General features: G+C 34.6%; 1 protein-coding gene across 5 annotated transcripts in view; it reads right to left on the reverse strand.

The window, feature by feature from the left end:
- The window catches only part of Dgkb (diacylglycerol kinase beta), a 625,059-nt gene that overhangs the window by 393,206 nt on the left and 205,880 nt on the right, over positions 1-25,973 (reverse strand). For all 5 annotated transcript variants that reach the window (XM_076941963.1, XM_076941961.1, XM_034514239.2 and 2 more), the window contains one exon: positions 18,094-18,192. In XM_076941963.1, coding sequence (XP_076798078.1) covers positions 18,094-18,192 — 99 coding nt within the window. The remainder of the gene's footprint in view (positions 1-18,093; positions 18,193-25,973) is intronic.

Here is a 25,973-nt window from a genome sequence, read left to right on the forward strand (position 1 = left end):
CTTCAAAGAAGGACTGAAGTACCCACACTTTGCTCTTCTTTCTTCATGAGCTTCATGTGGTCTGTGAGTTGTATCTTGGGTATTGCAAGCTTTTGTGCTAATATCCGCTTATCAGTGAGTAGATACCATGTGTGTTCTTTTGTGACTGGGTTACCTCACTCAGGATGATATTTTCTAGTTCCATTCATTTGCCCAAAAATTTCATGAATTCATTGTTTTTAATAGCTGAGCAATTCTTCATTGTGTAAATGTACCACATTTTCTCTATCCATTCCTCTGTTGAAGGACAGAAACTTGGATTTCTTATTTATTTGTGTACAGTTAAATTTCATCTTATATCTCATATCTAAGACAGGTGTAGGAAGATCCAGGTAACACTAGACTACCATGGTGGGTATTAGAAACAACTCACAGAAAATTCTGTTTTGCTGTCTTAACCTTTAAAAAGGAAGAGGGAAATGATGATAGATAGATAGATAGATAGATAGATAGATAGATAGATAGATAGACAGAAAGATAGACAAAGAGATAAATAATTAATAAATGTATACCTATGTCTATGATAGGTAAGATACTCTAAAAGCTGAGTATTATAGTGGAAAGAAATAGTTATCTGATACAGCTTTAAATGTATCTAGAAGAGTTCTAGAAAAACTTAAGGTTTCCTGAACCACAACTCATTTTAGAAGACCCTTCCTAACATGAGTATCAAATACTGCTGTACAGGCTTGAATTCAAAGATTTATTAAATTGTACAAAAGGAACTTTGGTAAAGTAACTCACTGACAGCAGAAATCAATAGAAGTAATTGGTATTATTATAGAATGACAAGAGTCTGGGCAGAGTTTTCACTGAAAACTTCTTGATTTTAATAATAATTCTAATTTCTAATCTACTCAGTGAATAACAAGTAAGCCAATGAAAGATGGACAAATTGTACTCATTTCTATCAAATCCTGTTCAAAATAGTCTGTCACCACTATATTCATCTCTCTCCTATTGATCTTTATTCAGTCTTATGTCATGAACTAGGGAACTAACTCTGAGACTCTTGAGCAAGCAAAGAGAGACTTTCCTCAAACATCATGGACTGTAAGAATCTTACAAGGTTTCCAACTTAGGAAAACACATTCTCCTTTGTCTCCTATGAGGAAGCAACTAACTGTAATGCTCAATAATTAGATGGAGGATCTATGAACGGTGCAATACAATCACTGAATACAATGTACATGTCTAAACTAAAAATTTGTTTCCCCAAGAGATAAATAAGCATATGAAAGCATTAAAAGGTATGTTTCAGATAATCACAGATACTTAAATGAGGAACAGGATAGCAAGTGATAATATGGAGTTGCTGCTAATTTTCTTAGAAGTCAGAATAGTAATTTATTATGTGTAATATCATGCTTAATAGTAAAAGGTGTTTGCTGAAACATTTAGGAATTTTGTATAACAATATATGTAATTTACTGAAAAAGTACAGGTCAATAACTAATATAGGTTACATATAAATAGATGTGCATTGTAAATAGTATGTGGTTGTTATAAATATAAATGCATTGTGCAAATGTATTTATATGAATCTGTATGGCATTGCATATGAAGAAACAGTTATAAATACATGACAAAATAATAGCAGTTATTGCATATAAGTTTGATATTTTCTAGGCTTTACTCTAATGTATTTGATAAGCATTATATAGTTGAGAGATAATGAAAATGTCTATTTTTCCATATATATTTTTAAATGTATTAGAATATTTCCTTAATGAAATTAAAATAAAATATGTATTCTTCTTTCTGGTAAAAGCAATGAATATTTGGACAAAATGCCTGGGTGTATAGAGATGGGACAGAAATAATGATGTTGTTTCATGGTGACTTAGAGTTCTATTTCCAAAAATGAAAAAATATAACTTAGTAGGCTGATGGAAAGGAAAAACAGAGAGAGCTGGAGGTGAGTGTCATAATGAAGGACACCTAAGCAACTAGTTACCATGAATAATCAGATGAGGTGGAGATAAGCAGATACTACAGTTTCTCATTGTGCTAATGTAATACTAATGTCTGGTGGTTAAGACATAGGTATGCAGTTAACCTCACAAGAATCTCAATATGAGAACCCACATAGACTTCAGGGTAATAAAACTGTGAGAAAAATTTCTAAGATCTGATGTCAGAAGCTAAAGTTATATACTAAGTTGGGAAGAACCAATAGTTTAGGTATAAAAGCAACCAATACCAAATATTGTAGAATGAATTCAAAATCTCTGTCACTTTGTTACTATTTGCCTTGAATTAGTAGTTTATGGATACTAATATTCATAAATTCCTTTTCTTTCAATCAGGAGAAATACTAGCTAGCCACTGCCATGAACTTAGAGCAGGTAGGCTTGGCAGAGAGGCATGGAGTCAAAAGAAGTTAAGGGAACAGGTTGAAGTTCTCTGAGTATTGAAATATAGTAACTAAGGATAAGAAAAAGAATCAAGCAAAACTGAAGGCCCATCTAATAATGGTACCAGCCCTGAGAATATTTCCAGATACTACCCTGCCTCCTGAAATGAAAATAATGAAGATGTCCTATCTGTGAGCTTCCTACAAACAGAATGGATAGGTAAAGTGTTGTTATTAAATTAACCTGCCTGCAGGTTGCATCTTCTTGAGTTACATTAAGGCCTCATGCAGAAAAAGGCTATTGCTCCTCCTCAGGATATAAATTCAGATATCATATTACTGCTTTTCCACTCTTCTGTACATGTTTTTAAATATTGAGGATGAAATGAATAAATGTTTTAGTTTTAAAAATTGTCTTGAGTACATAATTCTCAGTGTAATATATTTTTAATTAGAATTAATACAGGAACTGTATATTTTTATTTAATCAACGAGAGATGTGACTACAGAAGAATGTGATTGATTTTATTTAATCAGTATCCTTTTAATATTAAATAGAATACACAGAACAGATAATTAGTTTAAAAGATGCATTTGCCTTCAAGGCACTTATTAAGTTCAATTTAGTAACAAAGAAATTTTAAAATCCTATTACTCTTAAGTACGCATTAGGATATTTTTTGCCTTTGTATTTTCTAACTTGTAATCATTTTAAACTGACAATTTCATCCAGATTGTCACGGGGTGAAGAAAAATCTTTGGTGGAGATTATTGGAAGTTTTAGTTCTTTAAAATATTATAAGCACAGAGTGCTCACATTAAAAAGGATCATTTGTTATTTTAAGTCTAATGAGAAATTAATAAAATTAGGCCTCACACTTACATATAAAGGTTTGTATCTTTAAGATATTGATTTTACTTTTAAAATTTCATCTAACTCTCCTATTGAACCAAACAAACCCATTTTTAAGATTAAGAAGAAACATTTTATTAATTAAACAATTAACATCTTAAATTAGAGTTAGACACCAAAACTCGTTTGCTACCCAATGCTCTAATTATTCAAATTACAGAAAATATTGTTGTTGTTTTTGTTGTTGTTGTTGTTCACAGATGGAGATATAAATAAATGATCATGAAATTGCCTAGTATACAGAGGTATAGGTTTGATTCTCAACATGAGAGAGAGACAGAGAGACAGAGACAAAGAGACAGAAACAGAATTACTTCTATAAATAACTCTTCATTTTTATCTTTAAATGTTAATGAAGACTTTATAATATGCAAAAATAAAGCAAGGGACTGTGAAAGGTCAATATGGATTAATTCAAGAGACTTTTAGTGCTGAAGTATTCTGAAAGTACCCAAATAAATTATTTTAAACTGCTCCCTCTCTTCTATATATAAGCATGCATCTCTGGTATTAAAAGATAAAAGATAAAGAGTAATTTCAATAAATGAAAAGATAAATATAAAAAGAAGAGAGAAAATCAGAATAAGGGGAAAAGGCTTATAAAGGTGCATGTAGTCTTAGCTAAGAGGGTTGAAGTTCATTTTCTCTCACACATATGAATAAAGGATAAAATATATTGGAGCATGACTAAGGTATAAAAACTAAATACATTTTGTTTTACAAGAACAAACTTTTTCATACTCCAATTTCATAGTATCAGTTTTATACGTTGTGGAGTGTCACATGTACAGACTCAGACAAACAATAATACAGATTTTTAAACAACGTGTTTCTAACATTACTGCTGCCCTTTAGTAAAATGTAGCTCAGTGAGTTGTGTCAGCTCAAAGGACTGTAAATTATATTTACAAATTATATTTGTCTATAAATACTCTTATATTTAATTAAAATCTAAATATCAAAATAAAAATTTTAGAAACCATATATAGTAGAGGATTTTTAAAAAAAAAATTTTCTCATACACTATATTCTTATTATAGCTACCTCTCCTCCTCCACTTCCTCCTCCTCTACCTCCTCCTCCTCCTCTACCTCCTCCTCCTCTACCTCTTCCTCTTCCACCTCCACCTCCTCATTCCAGTTCCTCTCCACTTGGAAAGACTCCATCTCTTGAATAATAATATCTATTTTAAATTTGACCAAAGTTAAAGTTACAACCTTTTATTTACAGAATGTTAATGGCAAAAATATTTTACTTGTACTGGGGAGTTCAGTTAGTAAAAGCTTTGGTAAATGCAAATTATGAACCTAAACTCCAGGGCCAGGACCCACATCATATGGATGTCAGGATGACAGGCGATTTTAGTCTCAGCTCCAAGAAGGTGGAGACAGGCAGATGCCTAGGGCTAAATATCCAGTCTAGCAAACTTGGCAATCTCCTGGCAAGTGAAAGACTTTGCCTTAAAAAATATTTTCCCAGTTCCTCAAAAGAACACCAATGGCTTATGCTCTAAGATCAAGAACTGACAAATGGGACCTCATAAAATTGCAAAGCTTCTGTAAGGCAAAGGACACTGCCAATAGGACAAAATGGCAACCAACAGATTGGGAAAAGGTCATTACCCAGCCTACAACCGATAGAGGGCTACTATCCAATATATACAAAGAACTCAAGAAATTAGACTCCAGACAACCAAATAACTGTATTAAAAATGGGGTACAAAGCTAAACAAAGAATTCTCAACTGAGGAAACTCGAATGGCCGAGAAGCACCTTAAGAAATGCTCAACATCCTTAGTCATCAGGGAAATGCAAATCAAAACAACCCTGAGATACCACCTCACACCAGTCAGAATGGCATATACCCAGAAGATGCTCCAACATATAATAAGAACACATGCTCCACTATGTTCATAGCAGCCTTATTTATAATAGCCAGAAGCTGGAAAGAACCCAGATGTCCTTCAACAGAGGAATTGATACAAAAAATGTGGTACATTTACACAATGGAGTATTACTCAGCTATTAAAAATAATGAATTCAAGAAATTCTTAGGTAAATGGATGGAACTAGCAAATATCATCCTGAGTGAGGTAACCCAATCACAAAAGAACACACATGGTATCTACTCACTGATAAGCAGATATTAGCCCAAAAGCTTGAAATAACCAAGATTCAACTCACAGACCACGTGAAGCTCATGAAGAAGGAAGACCAAGTGTGGATACCTTGGTCCTACTTAGAATTTGTAACAAAATACTCAAGGGAGCAAATATGGAGACAAAGTGTGGGACAGAAACTGAAGGAGGGGCTATCTGGAGACCATTCAACCTGGGTATCCATCCCATGTGCAGTCACCAAAGGTAGACACGGATGTGGATGTCAGGAAGTGTATGCTGACAAGAGCCTGATATAGCTTTCTCCTTAGATGTCTGCCAGAATCTGACACATTCAGAGGCAGATGCTCACAGTTAACCACTGATCTGACCAAGGGTTTTCCAATAGAGAAGTTAGAGAGAAGACTGAAGGAGCTGAAAGGGTCTGCAGCCCCATGAGGAGAACAGCAATACCAACCAACCAGAACTCCCCAGGGTCTAAACCACAAGCCTGGGAGCACATAGGGAGGGATCCATGACTCCATCTGTACATGTAGGGGAGGATGGCCTTGTCGGGCATAGGTCGGAGAGGAGATCCTCGGTCCCATGAAGGCTGAACACCAAGTGGGGGAGGGAATTCGAGGGTGGGGATGGGGGGTGGGAAGTAAGTGGGGGCACATCCTCATAGAATCATGAGGAGGGCGGATGGGATAGGAGTTTCCTGGGTAGGGGGAGAATGGGGTAAGGGGATAATATCTGAAATGTAAATATAATATCCAATAAAAAAAATTTCCCTGAAAGCTAATATAAAACAACATTATATGAAATGAGCAGGAAAGAAGTAACATTATATGAACTGTGCAGGTTGTATTTAGGAACATATCTGTATATACATGTACATATATACATGTACATATATGCACACAATAGCAATTAAAGAAAGATAAAACATGAATTTGAAGGATAGCAAAAGGGATATTAAAAGGGTTTAAAGGAAAGAAAGAAATGGAGAAATGATACAACCTTAATTTTAAAATATTAAATAGAATTTTACATATTTAATTTCATTGAGTTTCCTTTTATTTTGATCTCAATGTCTTTTATTGTACTATGTTTTCATCATGTATATTTAAATATCCTAACTAAATTTTGAAATAAAAGGGTCTCAAAAATACATATGCACCTACACTCACAATATGAACAGATGCACGTTTTGCTGAGATTATTTCACTATGTCTCCCATTAATAAGCATAGAAGGTTTATGTTGGATGAAAATGTCGACTTTTGTATCGCTTGAGTCTAATGGGAGCGAAAGAAAAAGATGCTTGAGCAAGAGAGAGAAGAGAATCCACTTCCCAAAAGCTAATGGACCAGATTGATACCTATCCATTTCATATCCATAATACATTTATTGTATTATGCTTGTTGTGTCTCTTCCTAAAACATGAGCCAATTCTAGAATTCTATCATCATGGATTCAGTGTACTCCTGCTTTCCATGATCAGCACAGGTAATGAGAGCGTATTGACGATAATCATTACAGTCAGAGCTTACTTTCCCTTTCGTCATTTGAAAAAACTATTGGAGACAGAGCATATGATAGAATTCATTCTGATCTTTTGTCCATCTAAATACCCACTGATCTCATGCCAAAGCATTCTCTAACCAGGTTAAAGTCCAGCTCTGTATTCACTTTTGGTACAATTCAATTGAGGCAAAATTTACACTGACTGCCAGTCAACCTTATCATGAACTTTCATTATGTGCTTGTAATTAATTGGGCCCAGTGAACAATATCAGTACTGAGTTATAGCCTCTTTTCCCCTGACCATATAATTAGAATATAATTACCCACAGGATATCAGGATGATGCAGAACCTTTCCTCTAAATGCGCCCTCATTAGGAAATAAGTCTCAATGTACATTTATTCAATCAGTGTGAATTAATTAAAATGTTACTGAAATAAAAGAGGGTAGCAATAAAGAGTGGCTGGCATCTATTAAGAGACTACCACTTGAGATCTGCATGCACAAATTGTGTTCAAACCCATTTAGCGTGAGTCGGAACTTTGGCATGCAGTGTGAGGTACAAGCACCATACTTTGAAATCTGACTAAAAAAATCAATGTGAATCTTTGGTTTTGAAAAGTATTTATTAACAGTGCCTAAAATATATTTAGCATTTGGGTAAGTTTTAGATACCACATTGTTCTGTGAAAATTCCAAAATGGTGTTATCATGAGCTTGAATGTATTTGGTATGCAAAATCATTTTAATTTTAAAGTGTCTAGACAACTTACATTTTACCTCTCTATCATAAATCAGGATAGTAAAATAAATATTTTTACTTGCAAAGCTTATAAAATAATGATTGAAAATGCTCAGACTTATAAAAGTACAAACTATTTCTGTATTTAATAAAACAACGAAATCCCTTAAGCCAGCTTAAGCTATTTTAATATCATATTTTCTTTAAGATGAACATATGTATGCACCTAAGAATATATTCTTTTTTAAACGATGCATATTATATCATACCACACATTCAGATTATATAAACTATGGTAAAAATAGTAAATGCATAAGAAATCTCAGAGACATGTGATACTTTCCACAAAAAAGTATGAAATTAATATGAAATTAATCTACCTATGGTCTATTTTTTTATATTTCCCTAATACATGTGTTATGTTCCATTTCAATGAAATTTTAGCATATTGACCATTATATGAGTATTCCAAATTTTAAAAACACAATGCTATAAATAGAAAATAATTTCAAAGATTTATGAGTAATAAATAAGATATATTCGGTGTTAAAATTATATCTTATAAATAAATTTAGAAATAGATTTTTATAAAATTTAGTTCTGTTATTAGAATTTGACATTCATTCTAAATAACTTGCATATACTGCTTTTCAGTAGAAATTTTGTATTAACACTGGTTTAAATTGCTATTTTCTGTGTGTTCTTTAGAAGTACACTCCAATCAGCTTGTAAGTAATCATTTAATTTTTAAAGAATATTTATTCCATAATATTATACATGTGTGTGTATATATGTTATAAATTCATGTTTTGCTTATATTCTAACATAATATTATTCCCAGATATTATACATATCTTGTTGGAAATAAATAATGCAATAACTCCATAGACAAAAAAAATAGACTATCTCACAGAGCTGTGTTCTTTTTTAACATGAAAGGTTTTTTTTTGGTTTTGTTTTAGTATTTCAATAATGAAATTCATACGCATCCATATTTTCTCATAGCATGCTTAGAAAATAAAAATCAAAATTAAAGAAATATGGTGGATGAACCATACAGAGAATGGAGGAAGAGTATTTCTAATCATACAAACCACATAGAGGATCAGAAAAGGATTGCTAAAATTGCCTGTTGGTAGCCTAATGGCTTCCTCCAGGAAGCACCCACACATAGCATGAGAGCTACAGTGAGTTCTCAGGCCTGATTTTTTACAAATCTGTGGTCAGAGGAAGTGATTCTTGCAGAAGGCAGATAGCACGAGAATGAAAAAAAGGGCATTAAGCATCCACAGGACCAAGCACAGGCCCTCAAACTGAGGCCAGACAAGGACATCCTCTGCTACATATGTAGCAGGAGCCATGGACCAGCCAATTTATTTTCTATGGTTGGTAGCTTAGTCCCTGGAATCTCTGAGGAGTCTGGTTAGATGACACTGTTGTCCTTTTTTTTTACTGGATATTTTTTAAATTTACATTTCAAATGTTATTCCCTTTCCCTGCCCCCCAAACCCCATATCCCATTCCCCATCCCCTGCTTCTATGAGGGTGTTCTCCCACCAACTCACCCACCCTCTTCTTCCTCCCCACCCTCGAATTCCCCTTACACTGGGACATCAAGCCTTCACAGGACCAAAGGCCTCTCCTCCCACTGATACCCAACAAGGCCATCCTCCACTTATGTAGCTGCAATCCCCTTCAGCTCCTTCATTCCTTCCCATTACTCTTCCATAAGAGTCCTCGGCGTCAGTACAATAGTTGGCTGTATGTAACTGCATCTGTCTAAGTGGGTAGGTGGGTGGGGGGAACACCCTCTTAGAGGCAAAGGAAAGATGGGGTGGGATACTCATGGAGAGGGACCGGAAAGAGAAACAACATTTGAAATGTAAATAAATAAAATAATTTCAAAAAGAAAAAAGGAGGCCCATATGCACAGTAACTTATCCAGGTATAGAAGAAACAATAATCAGAGGAAACAGTTTTTTAAAAGCACTTATGGAAAAGCACTATAGAAAAGAGGATAATGTTTCAGTATTCCAGAGTGACATTCCTTCAGGATTTGTGTAGCTTATTCAAATAAAGCTAAAAATACCATGACCCTTGAGAGACTATCTTAGGGCTTCTCTTGTTGTGATAAAACACCTTGATCAAAAGCAACCTTGGGAGGAAAAGGTTTATTTCAGCTTACAGCTCTCATGGAACATTCCATTATTTAGGGAAGCCAGAACAGGAACACAAGGCCTAAATTTGGAAACAGGAATTGAAGAGGAAATCACAGAAGAAAGCTGCCTTGCTGCCTTGTCCCCTTCATGACTTCCTACCCTGCTTTTTTATACAACTAAGAACCAAACTGGTGGGGGCAGCTCATTTGAGGTTCTCTCTTCCCAAATGCCTTTCGTCAATTGGAAACACCAAGCTAAACAAACAAAAATGACCAAGTAACCAAAAAAGACTGTGTGTGTGGGGGGGAATCTTTAAGTGACAGGTATTATCATCTTTATTTGACAGCAACGAGAGGGCTTATAGGCTTCAACAGAATTATTTCAATTCGTGGGGAAACAAAAACACAGGTAGACACAGTAAGTGAAAATATGAGTGGAGAATATGAAATATGAAAAATAAGTGGAACAACATTCAGATAGGGTCATTTGTTCTTATATTTGAAGGAAAAATGAATCTGGAAAAACTGATCTAAGTAGGAAAACAGAGGGAAGCATGAACATGGGTCCTTTATGATGGTCCTCAGCAAGAAACATTAAATCCATAGATTATATTTGCAAGGTATATCCTTACATGTCTAATGGCTTATAGGATGTCTGGTTTGGGTTGTATACAACATTTAACACTTAGGAGGTGATGGTGACACAATGTATTATTTTTAATGTCATTAGATCTGATGTCTGTCCTGTCCATCACAATCATTCTTGGAAGGAGACAAGCATAATAGAGTTTTCACATTCCTGGACACCTTTATGATATGGTTTGTGGCAAGTTTGCATTGTTGGTGTTTAACTAGAAGAGCATTTTGATACATATTAGATAACAATGGACAATTTGAAAAATTACATGAATTTATAAAAGATTTTTTTTTTGGTATGGTGTACCATAATAAGCTTTTACTCTGATTTGAAATTTTTAATATTTATCATTACAGTTGTTTTTCTTTCACCGGTTGTCTAACATTTTAACATTCTCATTTTAGGGAGAAAAAAACCTTTGATAATGATCTCATCAAAAAATTAATATTTAGTTCATGTGGATTATCTGAGGATAGACATTTAAGATTCTTTCAATTACTCCTTGTAATCATACAACAATTTCAACACTTGCTAGCTAATGTTCTAGCAAATGTGACATGAGATTACATCATATATTTCATTATTACATGTGATTCCATGCATCTTGGAACTTTTTCTATCATCTAGTGTCATGTTACATTTAATCAGGGTACCCTTAACAAGAAAAAAATATTGCTATGGGCTCTTAGAATAAGTTTTTCTCATTATTCTTTCCCATATTATGTGCTTAAACACATTTTCCTTTCCAGGAAAATGTGGAATAATTTTATGAGGCAGAGTTGTATAGAGATTGCATGAAGGAAATCAGTAAAACAGAAGACTCAGATTCTTTTCATTCAGTTTGATTTTTTTCTCAATATGCCTAAAATTAAGAGAGCTTGTTAGTCTTGTTTTTTATTCTATGAATAGCCTTGTGTCCTTCCCTTTGAATGATATTCTTCAGGAATCCAGATACTTTCCTAATCCTCCTATGCATCAGAGAATGGTCAGTTGCCCTAGGTGTTTATTCTGCATTACTCAGATGCTAGTGTATTTTGGCTTATCTTCTCTCTCCTATTTTCCATCTTTATCCTTCAACCTTCTAGTTCATATGCTTCAATGGTGCCAATTTGGAATAGATGCTTTGTTTACTGTCCTTTATCAATAAAACAATTGCAATTGATATTTCCTTCATTCTGTGTAATGAATGTTCAGAGATGCAATCTATCTAACATTTATGGGATATACTACTTCCTTGTTTTATAGATACAGAATTATTACTACTTTTCTTAATACTAAAGTGAGCTTTACCCATAATCCATCATCCTACATACTATCAACAATTGTTATGAAAATGCAGCACAAAATGAAACAAGGCTAACACATCGCACTAAGAGTTCCTGGGACACAGGGGCAATGCCTCTTACTTCCCTATTTTGATCTCAGGGTTTATATACAAATAAAACTCTGAATTGTTTCTCTAGGTAAATACTATCAAGCTTGGATCTTTCATTTCCTTGTAAAGCTACTAAAATCTACAGGTAGAAAAATGAAAACTATCCCTGTCAAATTTATAGCATTTAGTGACACAATTTTTTAGTTCTAACTTAACTTTGGTATGAATTTACTCACTTCTTGGTATGCTCTGTATTTTTATATGTCCTGCCTTAATCATTGTTGAGAATTACTAGTAGAAGAGCCTAAACCATTCATTAGTAATCTCACATCTTTATTTGTGAATCACACTCACATGTAAATTTTTTAAATTTCATTTGCATTTACTTTAAGATTTTTATCTTGTTATGGTTTTAAATCCCCTTTTGAGATGTTTATGTATGGGTGCATATTTTTGATTTCCATTTGATTTTTATCTTCATCAAACTTCCAAATTATACTTTATTGGCAATGTGTTCTGGCTTTTCTATGAACTGGGATAAATTTAATATGGCACAAATTCGTTTCCTTAAAAAGAATTATAACTGGCTCTGTGTACAATTAAATTTCAAGAAGAAACTATCATACAGACCTATAGAAATATTGTTATAGTTGTATTTAAAAATAAACAAAAAAATCAGAATCTATTATTTTAGGTAGAAACAAACTTAAGTGGACATAGATAATGACCATTTTCTTAAAAAAATGACATCCTGTATGTGTGTGTGTGTGTGTGTGTGTGTGTGTGTGTAACAACTGCATACAAATGAGTTCCTCAAAACATAACAAAGTTAATCTAAAAAGGACAATATACTGAATTATGAAGCTAGCCAAGACAATTTGGTGTAGTGAAATTTGGTCCATCTCACAGATATAGACATTGTAAGAATCAGATAATGCCTCTCTGTGTTGCCTTCTTTCCTATGATACAAATATTAGTATCATACATGAAGAATATGCCTAGCCAAAAACAAACGTAGACCTATTTAACACACATGATAATACCGTAATGTTTTGTACTCCTCACTGGGATTTGATTGCTGCTCTTCAATTCTGCTCATCTTAAAAATTAAATAAATACAAAGCAACTTTCCTTTGTGAATAATACCATGAAACTGAATCTTTTAGAGTTTCAAAATATAAAAAAATGAGATCCCTTTTGACTATCATTACCATGATGACAATTATGAATTGACCTATAATGAATATTAATTAAATGAATATTAAGTAATGACACTGATGAAACATTTATTGAGAACTGACAATGTACTTTATCCCCATTCTTTTGACAAAGAAAAAAAAAAAAAGGAAGAAAACTCCATGGGTGCAAATCATCAAATCATAGGTAAGTTATGCAAAAATTTTCAAGGAGATACATGAGTTCTTTGGCTGTAGCTGAAGATGAAAGAGGTAAGTTGAAAAGAAGAGCAAAAAAACTGAAATAGTATAAAAGTAGACTATGAAACTCAGAGTGGCAAGCTCAGCCTCACTCAAGGGTTCACACCTCACCACCACACACTACATCTATGGAAGCTCAAGAACTGGTGTAAGGAAGTTACAGACTGTTCGCAAGTTTGAGAATTGTAGATGATTCAGATGTATCCTCCTCGTAACACTGGCTGATGTTCACCATTGGGGTTGTTATTATTAATTCTCACTTGCGTGAGGTAAGTGATAGGTAGACGCAAAAAGATCTCATAATAACCGAGCTGTGAAGAAGACTCGCACACCATATTCACTCCCTAACAGACCTTCTGACATTCTGTGGAGTAGTGACTTAGTTTAACACATGCTCTAAGGAAGACTTCACATACCCTATGCTATTTAAGATGTAATCACCATATTTACAATGTATAATTTAGAATGCTTAAAACTGTGGAAGAGTAAGAGAGATCGGAAGAGGAGAAGTTAATATGGCATATGGTTCTCTGAGGGTGTTATACGTAGGACTACGTAGATGGCTGCTGCAGTAACACCATAATTGGCCACATTACAGAGTTAACAGTGAGGGAGAAAGAGAGGTAGAATCAGAACCATTTGACTCAAAGCTAAGGAATATTCTTAGATCCTAAGTCACTTAAATAATTTGCTTCCACTTTATGTGATCTAAGAAGCATTACTATTAGGTTGGCACTTGTATAAACTTCTTTACTAAAACTTTGTAATATGCTTACTATGTCTATGAGAAATTATCCACAGGAATGCCTCAGTTGTCCAAAAGGAGAGAAAATGCTAACTAGATCAATTCTGTAACATGCATCCTCTTATTGTTAATGGATACTGCTTTACTGTCTTGATTATGCATTACAGTGATATGTTTGAATTTAAAGGGAGATGAGATAATCATTTGAAGCCAATTTAGAATTAAAAATTAATTATATATACCAATATGTGGTGTCTATTTTACAGAGATTTTATCTATTATGCTCCTGTTTTGCAGATGGGCATGCAGTACAAGAAAAAAAACAGAATCATTGTAAAATAGAAACATTTCTAGAAGAAAATAGCATGTGACAGTGATACCTTGTACTGTTGGGTAGGAGAAGTCAGGAGAGACTGGCCTTTCTAAAGATTTCCACTAGGTGGTTACTCCATACAAAATAAGAATGGACAAAGTGGTAGCCATAAGATCTACCTACCACAGAAGTCATTTATTATAAGGTTCTTTTATATGACTGAATTAAAGATTCAAAATTTACATTATTTTAGATTTTATGACTATTTAGTTACTTTTACAATTAAAGCTTGAAATTTTAATTTTTAAGTTCTAGTGCAATCCTAATAATATAAAAATGATATAAAGTAATCCTTTTTAATGCTAGGAACTAACATATCACACTCCATTTACCAAAGAGAGATGTTATTAGCTCATCTGGTAAAATGAAGAAATAATTGACAGGACCTACATGCAAATGACTCAATGTGTGTGGTCTAGATTTGCCTATCCAGTTATTCTTCTGCCTACAGCAGAGAAGCAGCTACTTGATTAGAGGAAATTTAGGCCTTTAACTTATCTTACTTTTCAAGTGTGTATGTGGTATTAAGTTCTATAATTTGTATAATGTATTTTCTGATAAAGGATTATTACACTATGCCTACATACAAATATTTATAGATAATCCACAAAAATATTTTTTCAAATGCTTGTTTTGTTCTCTTGTCCTTCTGAATTGTATTGCTTGCTAATTGATGATTTTATGTTATATATACAATATTTCATATATATATATATATATATATATATATATATATATACACATACACATATATCTGTCATTCTGAACACTCTGAAGAAAATGGTATTCTCTTATATCACACTTAAACAAGACAGCATCTTGTTCTGTACACCACTACCCCATGTTACTTCTTTGCCCTCAATCTTCCATGCCTCTTCTTTTCTAAAAGTTTCACTGAATGAATTGTGACCGATGAATTAGCTGCATTCTTTTATATTCACTTTGATTATAACACCTAACATTCTCAGCCATTACAATGAGTAATGGTTCCAATAGAGAAGACACGTAGCTTCCATATAAAAATATTCTTCTAGCACCAATACTGAGGACCACATAGTTCTGCCACCTCCCCTCACACATCACCAATGGAGAATAATTATAGGAACAAGTTCCTGCACTTATTCTCAGTAGTGTCAGGATTAGCTTCTAATAAACCATTCTTAGAGTATCTTAACTTTGACCATTTCTTAATATCTAAGCTCAACACTTCTGGTTTCTTGAAGAATACTATCTCAAAATTCTAAGGCATAGACATTTAAAATGGGTGAATCATACAATAAAGGAGATCAACAATAAAAAAACAACTTAGCTAACTTTTATTTTATTTAAGACTTACTAGTTTTCTTTAAATAAATACTAAAATGTTATGGCAGATAACAGTGTAAAATCCTCTCTGGGATGGTCAGGAGGGTCAACAGATTAGAAAGGCTTAATGACCATCAGTTTGGACAGTTTATCCAATTTTCTAGGCTGAACAATTATTTTGTTTAAAAGATGAGCCTTTTAAATCAGCGGATATAATATTCAATGTTTTTATTCTATTGTACAAAAATGAACTTTAACTCTTGCTTTGCATGGCAGGAGATATTCTAAGGTGAAGTAATTTCACCTGCTTTATTAACACACACAAGACTGCTGAGGCTTGAGGAGACAGGTGTACTGTGAGAATTATAAGCATTTCAATTATCCTTGATTTTCAGTGTCTTATGTGTTTTGCAAAAGATGGAGCATGTTGATCCAGTTAAGAACTTTCTTTAGCATAGAAGACTGTTTCGAATTCAAATAATGAATTGCAGCAGTCGTTTTATACATGAAAGAGACATTTCATATTTGCCTTTTGGAATGTAAACCCAGACAGAAGCTTAGACATGGAAAGGAAACGAGACTGTAGCAATATCACCGGGACAGACAATTCCAGGCCAAAAAAAAAAAAAAAAAAAAAAAAAAAAAAAAAGTCAAAGAGGCATGGGGTCAACCAGAGCCATGCTATCACACTAGGAAGAGTAGCACAAGTGTTAAAACTGTGACATCAGAAGCAAGACCCAAGTGATACACCATTTGCCATCAAGGTGTCATTGTAACCCCTGCAAAGATTCTGAAGAAAGGGTTTCAAGAAACATCCAGGACCAAGTGAGGAATGGTAACTGATTTAAATGTAGCTAAGAATTTGCCTGAGACAGGAATATATTTCAGAATAAACCGTACTCTAATGATTCAATAACAAAAGTTGAGATACAAATCATGATAGATACCACATAAATATCTGAGGATTGAAAATAACTTTTCAGAATCAAAAGTATCCAAATGCAAGAATAGAATTTTTGCCTAATTTGTGGGAAGGCAGGAATATCCATCTAACATATGCTATAAAGCCTTCAACTTCACGCAGAAAAGAATGATGGGAAATCTAGATCCCATGATTGACATTATGCAACACAGCCTGTCCTGAGTGTGAATGGTTCTCATTGAACAGGGTATTCCACCTGAATCTTGATGGTACAAAACAAGTCAGACTTTTTGTGGCAGCTAAAACCTGATCTCAAAGATGCATCTAAATAATCAAAATTACAATATTTTTGTAGAAAGAAAAATAATGTTAAAATTAAAGTACTTTCATTATTCTAAATGCATAAGAATAGCAACAAATTAATTTAAAATCTAAAATATTTTTTGACTCTCAATATTTATAATTAATCTCATTTATTTTGTATGTTTAACAAGTATTACACTGAGAAAATATCAAAATTAAATACTGCCATACTCAGCAATTGAAGATATTTTCTTTCTTTCTTTTACTAGTTCAGCACAATAGAGTTTATAATAATTTTGTATATAAATGTATTTTAAATGCTATCATCATTTTGCAGATAATCACAAAATGAATCATAAGTGGGTGAAAATTGAATAATTTGATTAATTTCTCAGGTGACCTTTAAAAAAGCATTTGTGTAACATTTCTTAGTTGTTGTAGTTTTAGTATATAAAACCAAAGTTCCAGACATTTATTCTCAGGTATTTTTTTTAAGAGAATGATGTATGTTACAGATATAACGTAGTTTGTTTTGTGAAATGACTTTTCATTCAGTAATGATTAGGATTCTGCAAATGAACATTGTCTTTGAATACTTGTTTCTATCCTTATTAAAAGTCTTCATAATTACTCCCCTATTCCATCTTTCATCTTTATATTTATTTAATGGGTAATTAACTTGCAGGTAGTAAAATTTATTGTTTAATAATTTTTAAAAAACCAGCTAGTAGGAATGCATAACATATTCCAAGATCTGTGTCATCACTCCAAGTTTGCCTCTGACCTAAAAGAGAGACCTCAAAACCTTAGGCACAAAATGTGCATTCCTAGCAAAAATGCCCACAAAAATAATCTCATTTTCTGGGAACCTACATCTATAAAATGTGTAAAATGTAGATGCATTCTACCCATCCAATTTCTGGTAAATACAGCGTGATGAAGAGACAGCACCCTAGTCTGCTTTATTTTGGGCATCTCTTACCCTACCATGTATGCACACAAGGAAGAGAGTGCAGTGAGCATAGGTTTCTGCTATGGAGTGATGGTGTGATGACAGAGTTGTTCCTTAAATAATGAAAAATTTCTTCCAGAAATACTCGCTGGTATAGTGTTCCAGTTTCTCACAGTATGCACAAGTAACACCCGAATGATAAAGACGAACTCACCAATACAACTGGACAGATTGTGGTGGGTGGCAAAATATGGTCCTTCAAGGGTCCACAGTCACATTCAGGCTTCAGATGAGAAGCACATTTATTGTGCAGCTAGGAAAGGAGACAGGAGTAATATCAAATCTACATGACAATAACATCCAGAGAAGACTTAATTATAGATTAGATACAATAATACATTAAAAGTATATTAGAAGAATTGTAAGAACAAACAGGCTCGCTTACTGAAAATTTTATACTAAACAACCCTGCTTTCTTTTCCAAGCACAATTTACTGCCAAATACAGTGTTTCCTTGCTTATCCTTCCATATAATCTTGAAACCACTGTGCAGTGTTGATGCTTCTTTTTTTTTTTCCTTTTGACCCTTATGTTTTCTCAAAGTCATTCCAAAGTGCACAGCTCAGTATGGGGCATAATTGATCCCATCATTAGTTTTAACTTTGTAATTCAATATGTAAATGTAACCTGAGATTCATCTCAGTAGGAGCAGGATATAAATAAAAGAAGATGATTATGATTATGAAAGTGGATCTTTATATTGTATTTACCAGCCCGACATTAGGTTAACATGTAATCGTATAATGTGATATTTATATTACAATATGTATGAACCTTAGCAGATATTTTTATCAACCTTGATCACTAGTTTAAATTCTAATGTTTAAGTATAACAAAACGATAAACTACTGATGTTTTGAAATCAAAGAGATGGTCTTTATCAAAGATTTGATGAAAATAATTCTCAAAGATACTCAGAAATTTCTCCCTTCACTACTTGATATTGATTTAGTATAAAAAAAAAATAACCATATGTCTTGCGTGTTGTTAAAAGATTAATATCACAGCAGTTTTCAGTGTCAGTCTATCCACCCATTTCAGAAGGTCACGCCATTTAAGCCTTAGCGGTATTAACTCCTCTGTGTAAGCAGTTAACTAGTCACTGAGCTTAGGCTCCTTGGTGGTTTAATGGTGGTGATGGAACGGCATTGAAGGAGGATTTGTGCTGTCTTGTACCCTTCAACATCTGCCACACAGAGGCCTGGGTTTAGAGTTCAAGTACTTGTACTATAATCCGTGCCCATTAGTCTGCAGTATACGAAATAAAAGTATTTTTACACATCTACCTGCAATTAGCATTTCCTTCTCACAGCAGCACATATATTTCTTTACACAAATGTGGGTCACAATTCCTCTTAGACACTGCCAATCTTTGCCAAAAGATAAAAGGCATTAACGACAAAGAAGGAGCTGAATCCTTGTATACAATAGAACTAAATAAACCCACAGGGCAATAAAAATGAAACTTCCTTAAAATAACTCTAAAATATGTATTGGTTTATTGAAATTATTCTCATAAAATAAATGTGACCCTGGATATATAGATTCATAGGTAAGAAGCTGTCAAGGGTGGGATGAAAAATGGTCCCCTTTACATAATATGTAAAGATCAAAATATTAACTCCAGATATGAGTGAATGTGAATCTTTTTTGCAAATAGAGCCTATGTTAATATACTCAAGCTAGAATATAATAATGCTGGCTTTGGCCCTTGACTGGAAGCTTTATAAGGAGAAGGAAATCTGGACAGGAAGTACTGATATTGAGGGAAGGTCACATGAGAAAAGCCAGGCCGAGATATTAATGTTGTCTTTACAATGCAAGCAAAATCAAGTATTCTAGAAAACTACCAGAATCTAGTAAAAGGCAAAAGATTCATCCCTAAATGCTTCCGAGGACTAAGGGCCTTGCTGACATTACTGTGTTAAGCTTCTTCTCTCCCAGGAGGTAAGAGAATAAATTTATGTTGTCTTAAACCACTTAGCTTATGGCATTTTCTTATAGGAGCTCTAGAAAATAAGTCCATTAACACAATAAAAACCCAAGGCAGACCAGGTGTCTTATGTGTCCTCTGCCTTTTGGCTTGTCACAGAGATTGAGTTTTTACTCTTTGATATTGTGCAACTACCTTAAAACTGAGGCCACAGAGGCTAAAATACTCAGATGAAGCAATCTTTGTGTGTGCATAGTGAGACTGTCTTGAATTCGTACTCTGTGGGACATTCTAAATTGATACATTGCATAAAATGCCGGTACAAAAAGGAACACACAGCCTCGGGCCAGCACAGTTCACAGACAGCATCTGAGTTTCAACTTCATGTGCCCCTCCATCTGATGTATTTCTAATAAAAACAGTAAGTAAAATTAGTTACATATTTTTACACTTAGTCCCAAATGGAAAGAACTAAGGACTTAGAAACATTCAATTGACTAGAAAACTACAGTAAGTGGGAATATAATTTAATATATCTCATGGAATGCTGCCTTTATAGACCTAATGAAGCCCGGGATAATATATTTAAGTTTAACTACCACAATGTCCTATATCTCTGAGGTTTTCTGTTCAATTTTAAAGAAACATCGGATGTAGCAGGGTCTATACCATGACTAAGCATCTTGCCTGTCAATATAACAGTGACACCTACTAAAAGGAGCAATACTTAAGAGATTTGTATTAACTAATCATGTAAAGGAATACCTTAGGTCTGTGAAAACTATAATCAAACATCTGAAAGGTATATTCTGGTGGCTATCCAGTTTGTGACACTGTTTATAGAGGAAAAGGTCAAAGCTGTGGGCAACATGGTTAAAGAACTGACCATTTTTACAAGCTGTCAATCAAATTATGAAGCAGCTATTACTGATGCCTCATCCTACCCAGAAATGTACCTGATAAGAAGACAGAAACTAAAGGCCAGCCAACCAGCCAAGCAAACAAAACGAATAAAAACAAGCTAGAGATCAAGACTATCAGTCATGAATGATCATGCTATCTTTGTTGTCAACGGAAAGTGTTCCAAAGGGGAAAAAAAAGTCTATTAAAAAATACAGGTATCAATAAAATAGAATTAAAACAAACAAATTGGTTTTCTTTAGGCTACTGATGACATTGTGTTTTCTGAGAGTCCGTGTAGCTGTCTTTTCAATAAGAGATCATAAAGGGAAATTTGTCAAACCATGGCAAGGTTCTAAGATCGGCACTCTTTCTTGAGTACACTTTTTACAGTCTATGTAGAGGAATCCCTAAATTCAAATGCGAACAGTATTTGGACATGCAGCCTTAGGGAGCTAACTTGAGCTAGATGGAAGTATGAGAGGGCTTCCTGAGAGAATTAGCAACCGTACAATGAATCAGAAGTAGGCTGGAAGACAAATATTTCTTTTGTCTTGACATATAATGTCATCTGCCAAGTTAGGACACTAAAAAAGGTTTAATATGACATGCCCTCTGACCTGAAAGTACTCAACCTCCAAAGTGTAAGAAACACATCCCTTGTTATTAAAAACTCCCTAGTTTGTGGCATTGTGTGATAGCAATTCAGTCAGGTTAGGACAACTTGTTTCCACATCATTCTATGCATCGGGATATATGAAAACTACAGAGTTGGCAAGATGCTCAGGATTGTTGATTGTTTTCAAGGGCACAAAGTAAGCAAATACAAACATTAGTCTTCATTGAGGTTATAAATGAACTAGATCACAGATGCATCCTGCCTTTGAGCAGAATCTCAAAGAGGAGTAGTTCCCACCTTTCAAAAGTCATTTTGAAAATTTTGTCCACAGCTATCTTTTCATATTTTTAAAAGGTGGCGTGTAGAAAAGTAAAGCTTATTTTTAAGATACCCGGAAACTTTTTTTCAGGATAACACACACACAGGCATATATCTAGTAAAGTCATATAATATGAACCAGCTTTTCTTGGACTTGAATTAAACACTTGGAAGTCATTTCAGAATTTGACAGCTCACAGTAGCACCTAATTTAGAGCCAGCTCTATGTTTATTAGTAAAATCTGTCTCAAGTTTGGATGAAAAAGAGTGTGAGTGTGTGTGTCGGGGGGTGTTTTATGGAAAGGTGTTGAGCTAATGGAAGAAATGAATAGTAGAAAAAGGAAAAATAGTAATAGTATTCATTAGAATATAGATTCATATACAAAAAATGTAGTCCTTCTTACAGAAAAAGTTCAAGGACCTGACTTAAAGAAATATATTTTCAAGTTGACACTTTCACTTGAAATCAATGTTTTACAAACTCAGGGCACTTTCTTAATGATGGTATTTGCTAAATAATAAACTGCCTATGGCTTACAAAACTTAAATATCATCCCCAGGAGCTTATTTTCACTAAAAGTATATTATTTTATGACAACCAGTTACTAATCAGATGTATAAGATAGGCATTCTTTTATTAATCTCAAATAGTTGTATTAACCTCATATCCTAGAGATTCTTGCCTGGCAAGAAATCATCTTTTTTTGACTAGGAGCAACACGACACACAGAAGTAAACACCATGCAAGGACATACTTAGTAGATGAGAATCAGGCCTGGCAGCATGATCTCAATGGTGGCAGAACATAAGCAAGGAAAAGAAAATAAAACAAGATGAGTATTTGTCTGGCTCAAAGGAATGAAGCTGAAAGCAAAGAAAATATTTGCTTATGTATAAGATACAGGTTTTCACTATTCTTCTCTCTGGTGTTCATCAGTTTTCCAAGTTAGACAGAAAGCTATACAGAAGCGATACAATATCCTTCTTAGAGCTTAGCTTTAGGTGTACAAGATGGCTGGCTGTTATAGTATATCAAGATATATTTTACTGGCTTAAAAGTGCAGAAACGGATGTTTATCACTTGTGTTTTAAGATTTATTAACAAGTGTAATGAAATTTGCACACTACAAGTTATTTCAGGGTATTTTGAGATAAAATTTAAAAAAGAAATGCATTTGAGATTCAATATTTAACATAAAGATTATTGTATTATTCATTACAATGAAGCTGAGGATTTCCTAAAAGCCTGACTCTGACACTTGTTTATAATCATCAGATGATTAAGAAAATTGTGTGTGCTATCAACCTGTAGCAATGGAGGCAAATTGAAGTATAACATTGATAGGACACAGAAATGAAACCACTGGAGCACAACACAGTCTTTCTTTTAGAAATAAAATAAAATATTTGAAGAAGAAAATATTAGCATCAAATGAAGCATCAAAGGAACTAAAGAACAGAACTTGGTTCCTAGTAAATGTTTAAGACTAGTACAATCCAAGAAATGGGACATTTTAAATAAAAGGTGGGGATTAATCATGGCCTTCACAGGGGTTCCTTGGCAGATACCCAGCTCTAACAGGAAAGTCAGCAGCTAAGAAGGATGCAAGAACTTGTGCTTTTTAAATCTGTGCTTTGTTGAACTCAAAATCAAAATGAGGTAAGTGGTAGAGAGGCTGGATTTATTATTATGGAACTATTATAGATTGCTGAAGAGGACACATTATAACAAATTGGTATTTTCAAAAGATTTTTCTGGTGGTGGTATGGCAGCCTACATATAGGAGAAGTACCTTCTGTTCAGGAAATAAGCCAGGGTGTCTTACTCTAATGTAGTGGGGAGAGGGTGTTAAGGGTTTGTACTAAGGTTGGGAATATGAAGTCAAAATCTCAGATCTGGGAGAGATATTTTAAGCGAGAAATGTAAGGGCTTAGCACTAGGCTCTATGAAGGAAATAAATGTGAAAGACAAGAAAAACCTGACTTCTAACTCTCATAGTAACTAGAAGCATCATTTTAGAATAAGCTCTGGTAAATGGCAGGATAAATGCCCCACCATGCCACAGGGGCATGTGTTCCACTATGTTCATAGAGGCCTTATTTGTGATAGCCAGAAGCTGGAAACAACCCAGATGTCCCAGGAAAGAAAAATGGATACAGAAAATGTGGTTCATTTACACAATGGAATACTACTCAGCTATTAAGAATGAGACTATCCTGAGTTTTGTAGGCAAATGGATAGGACTAGAAAATATTATCCTGAGTGAGGTAACTCAGACCCAAAAGAATAAGAAGAGGAAAGAAAGAAAAGAAAAAAGTACAGAATATACAAAATACAGTCCACAGAACTCAAAAGTCAACAAACTGAAGTGTCCACAAGGACTCCTCAGTCCCACTTGGGAGGGAGAAGAAAGCAATCACAAGTGGGGAGGGAGGGAGGAACCTGGGAGGGAAAGTGAACTAGGGTTGGGTCGAGAGGGGAACCTGATCCAGTATTGGGTGAGGGAAAAGGACTGAAGCCCTGAGGGACAGCAGAAAGAATGGAAACAAGCAACTTCTGGAGGTAAGAGATTGGGGGAACCCTCCAGAATGCACCAGAGACCTGGGAGGTGAGAGACTCTCAGGACACTAAAGGAGGGACCTTAGATGAAATGCCTGACAGTAGGGAGAGGGAATTTATAGAGCCCACCTCCAGCAGCAAGTCAGGGCAACAAGTGAGGGAGGGGGTTTCCATCCCACAGTCAAAACTGTGACCTATATTTGTTCCTGAAAGAACTGCAAGGATGAACATGGAGAGGAGCCTGAGGAAAAGAATGTCTAGTGACAGGCCCAAAGTAGAATCCAGCTCAAGGGGATGTCCCAAAGCCTGACACTATTACTGAGGCTTTGGAGCACTCACAAAATGGAACTAGATGACTGCCCTCCGCACTCCGGAAGACCCAACAAGCAGCTGAAAGAGTCAGATGCAAATATTTGCACCCAACCAAAAGACAGAGGCTGCTGACCCCTGTGGTTTAATTAGGGAAAAGCTGGAAGAAGCTGAGGAGGAGGGTGACCCTGTAGGAAGATCAGCAGTCTCAATTAACCTGGACCCCTGAGATCTCTCAAATACTGGACCACCAACCAGGCAGCATACACCAGCTGTTATGAGACTACCAACACGTATACAGCAGAGAACTGCCAGGTCTAGGTTTAGTCAGAGAAGATGTACCTAACCCGCAAAAGACTGGAGGCCCCACTGAGTTTAGAGGTAGCTGTTTGGGTGGGCTGTGGATGGTGGGTGGTGGGGACATCCTCGTGGAGACAGGAGGGTGGAGAGAAGGTATGGGGTGTGGTACAGTAGGAGGGTGGATGGGGGCAGAAATAAAATCTGGAGTGTTAAATAAATAAATAAATAAATAAATAAATAAAAACAGAAAAAAAAGAGAGAGAGAGTTGAGGAGTTGCTCTTGAGAACAAAGGTCTATGGACCCTGACATAAAAGTCATTGAATCTTGAAGCTCACATTTTCCTATGATTTTTAAGGATGCAAGTGTTATTCTGACTAGGCCTTGAAATTTTCCATTTATAAATCTTTCCCAAGATGAGATGGCAATACCCTGACCATTACTCATGGCATGCCTCGTGGATACCAGGGTTCACACTAGGCACCACGTCTGATTTTACCTATTTCCCATTGAGCTCATAGTATAGTCATTAAGCATTTACTAAGAGTGTCCTTCATTTCTAAACATATCTACACTGACGTTTTACCCATTTAATTCTTACAAAAATCCTATAAGTTAGGTATTATCAACTCCATTTTACAGTGTAAAATGTTGTCTCAAACTGAGGTAATCCATGGATACAGTGGCAGTTGTAAGTGACTCGGGGCATTTTAATACTCTGCATTTAAGTTGTGATTTCAAGTCATACAAAGTAAGTAATAGCTTTTGGAGAAAGATTGAAGTACAGCTATGCTTCATCCTCTGATCTTCTGTTTAAGCAAATTCCTTTTGGAATCCACTCAGGTGGCCCCTTTAAAAGTGCATCACAGGCAGGAGCAGCACATTCTTGCACTCTACTGACTCCCAGAGTGCAAAGATGACATTTGGTTCTTTAGAGATCTGTCACATCAGGGTTCAACAACTGAGGAGTCAGTCTTAGGCTAATATTTTCATAAAACAGATCAAGAAAGCTATGAATAAAACTAAGTATACAAATGTTTTAGGTGAATATATTCTGACATTAGCTACAAAATTGATAAATTAATAAAGGTGTCCCT

Source organism: Arvicanthis niloticus, chromosome 11 (assembly GCF_011762505.2).
Source record: "Arvicanthis niloticus isolate mArvNil1 chromosome 11, mArvNil1.pat.X, whole genome shotgun sequence".
Lineage (NCBI taxonomy): Eukaryota > Metazoa > Chordata > Mammalia > Rodentia > Muridae > Arvicanthis > Arvicanthis niloticus.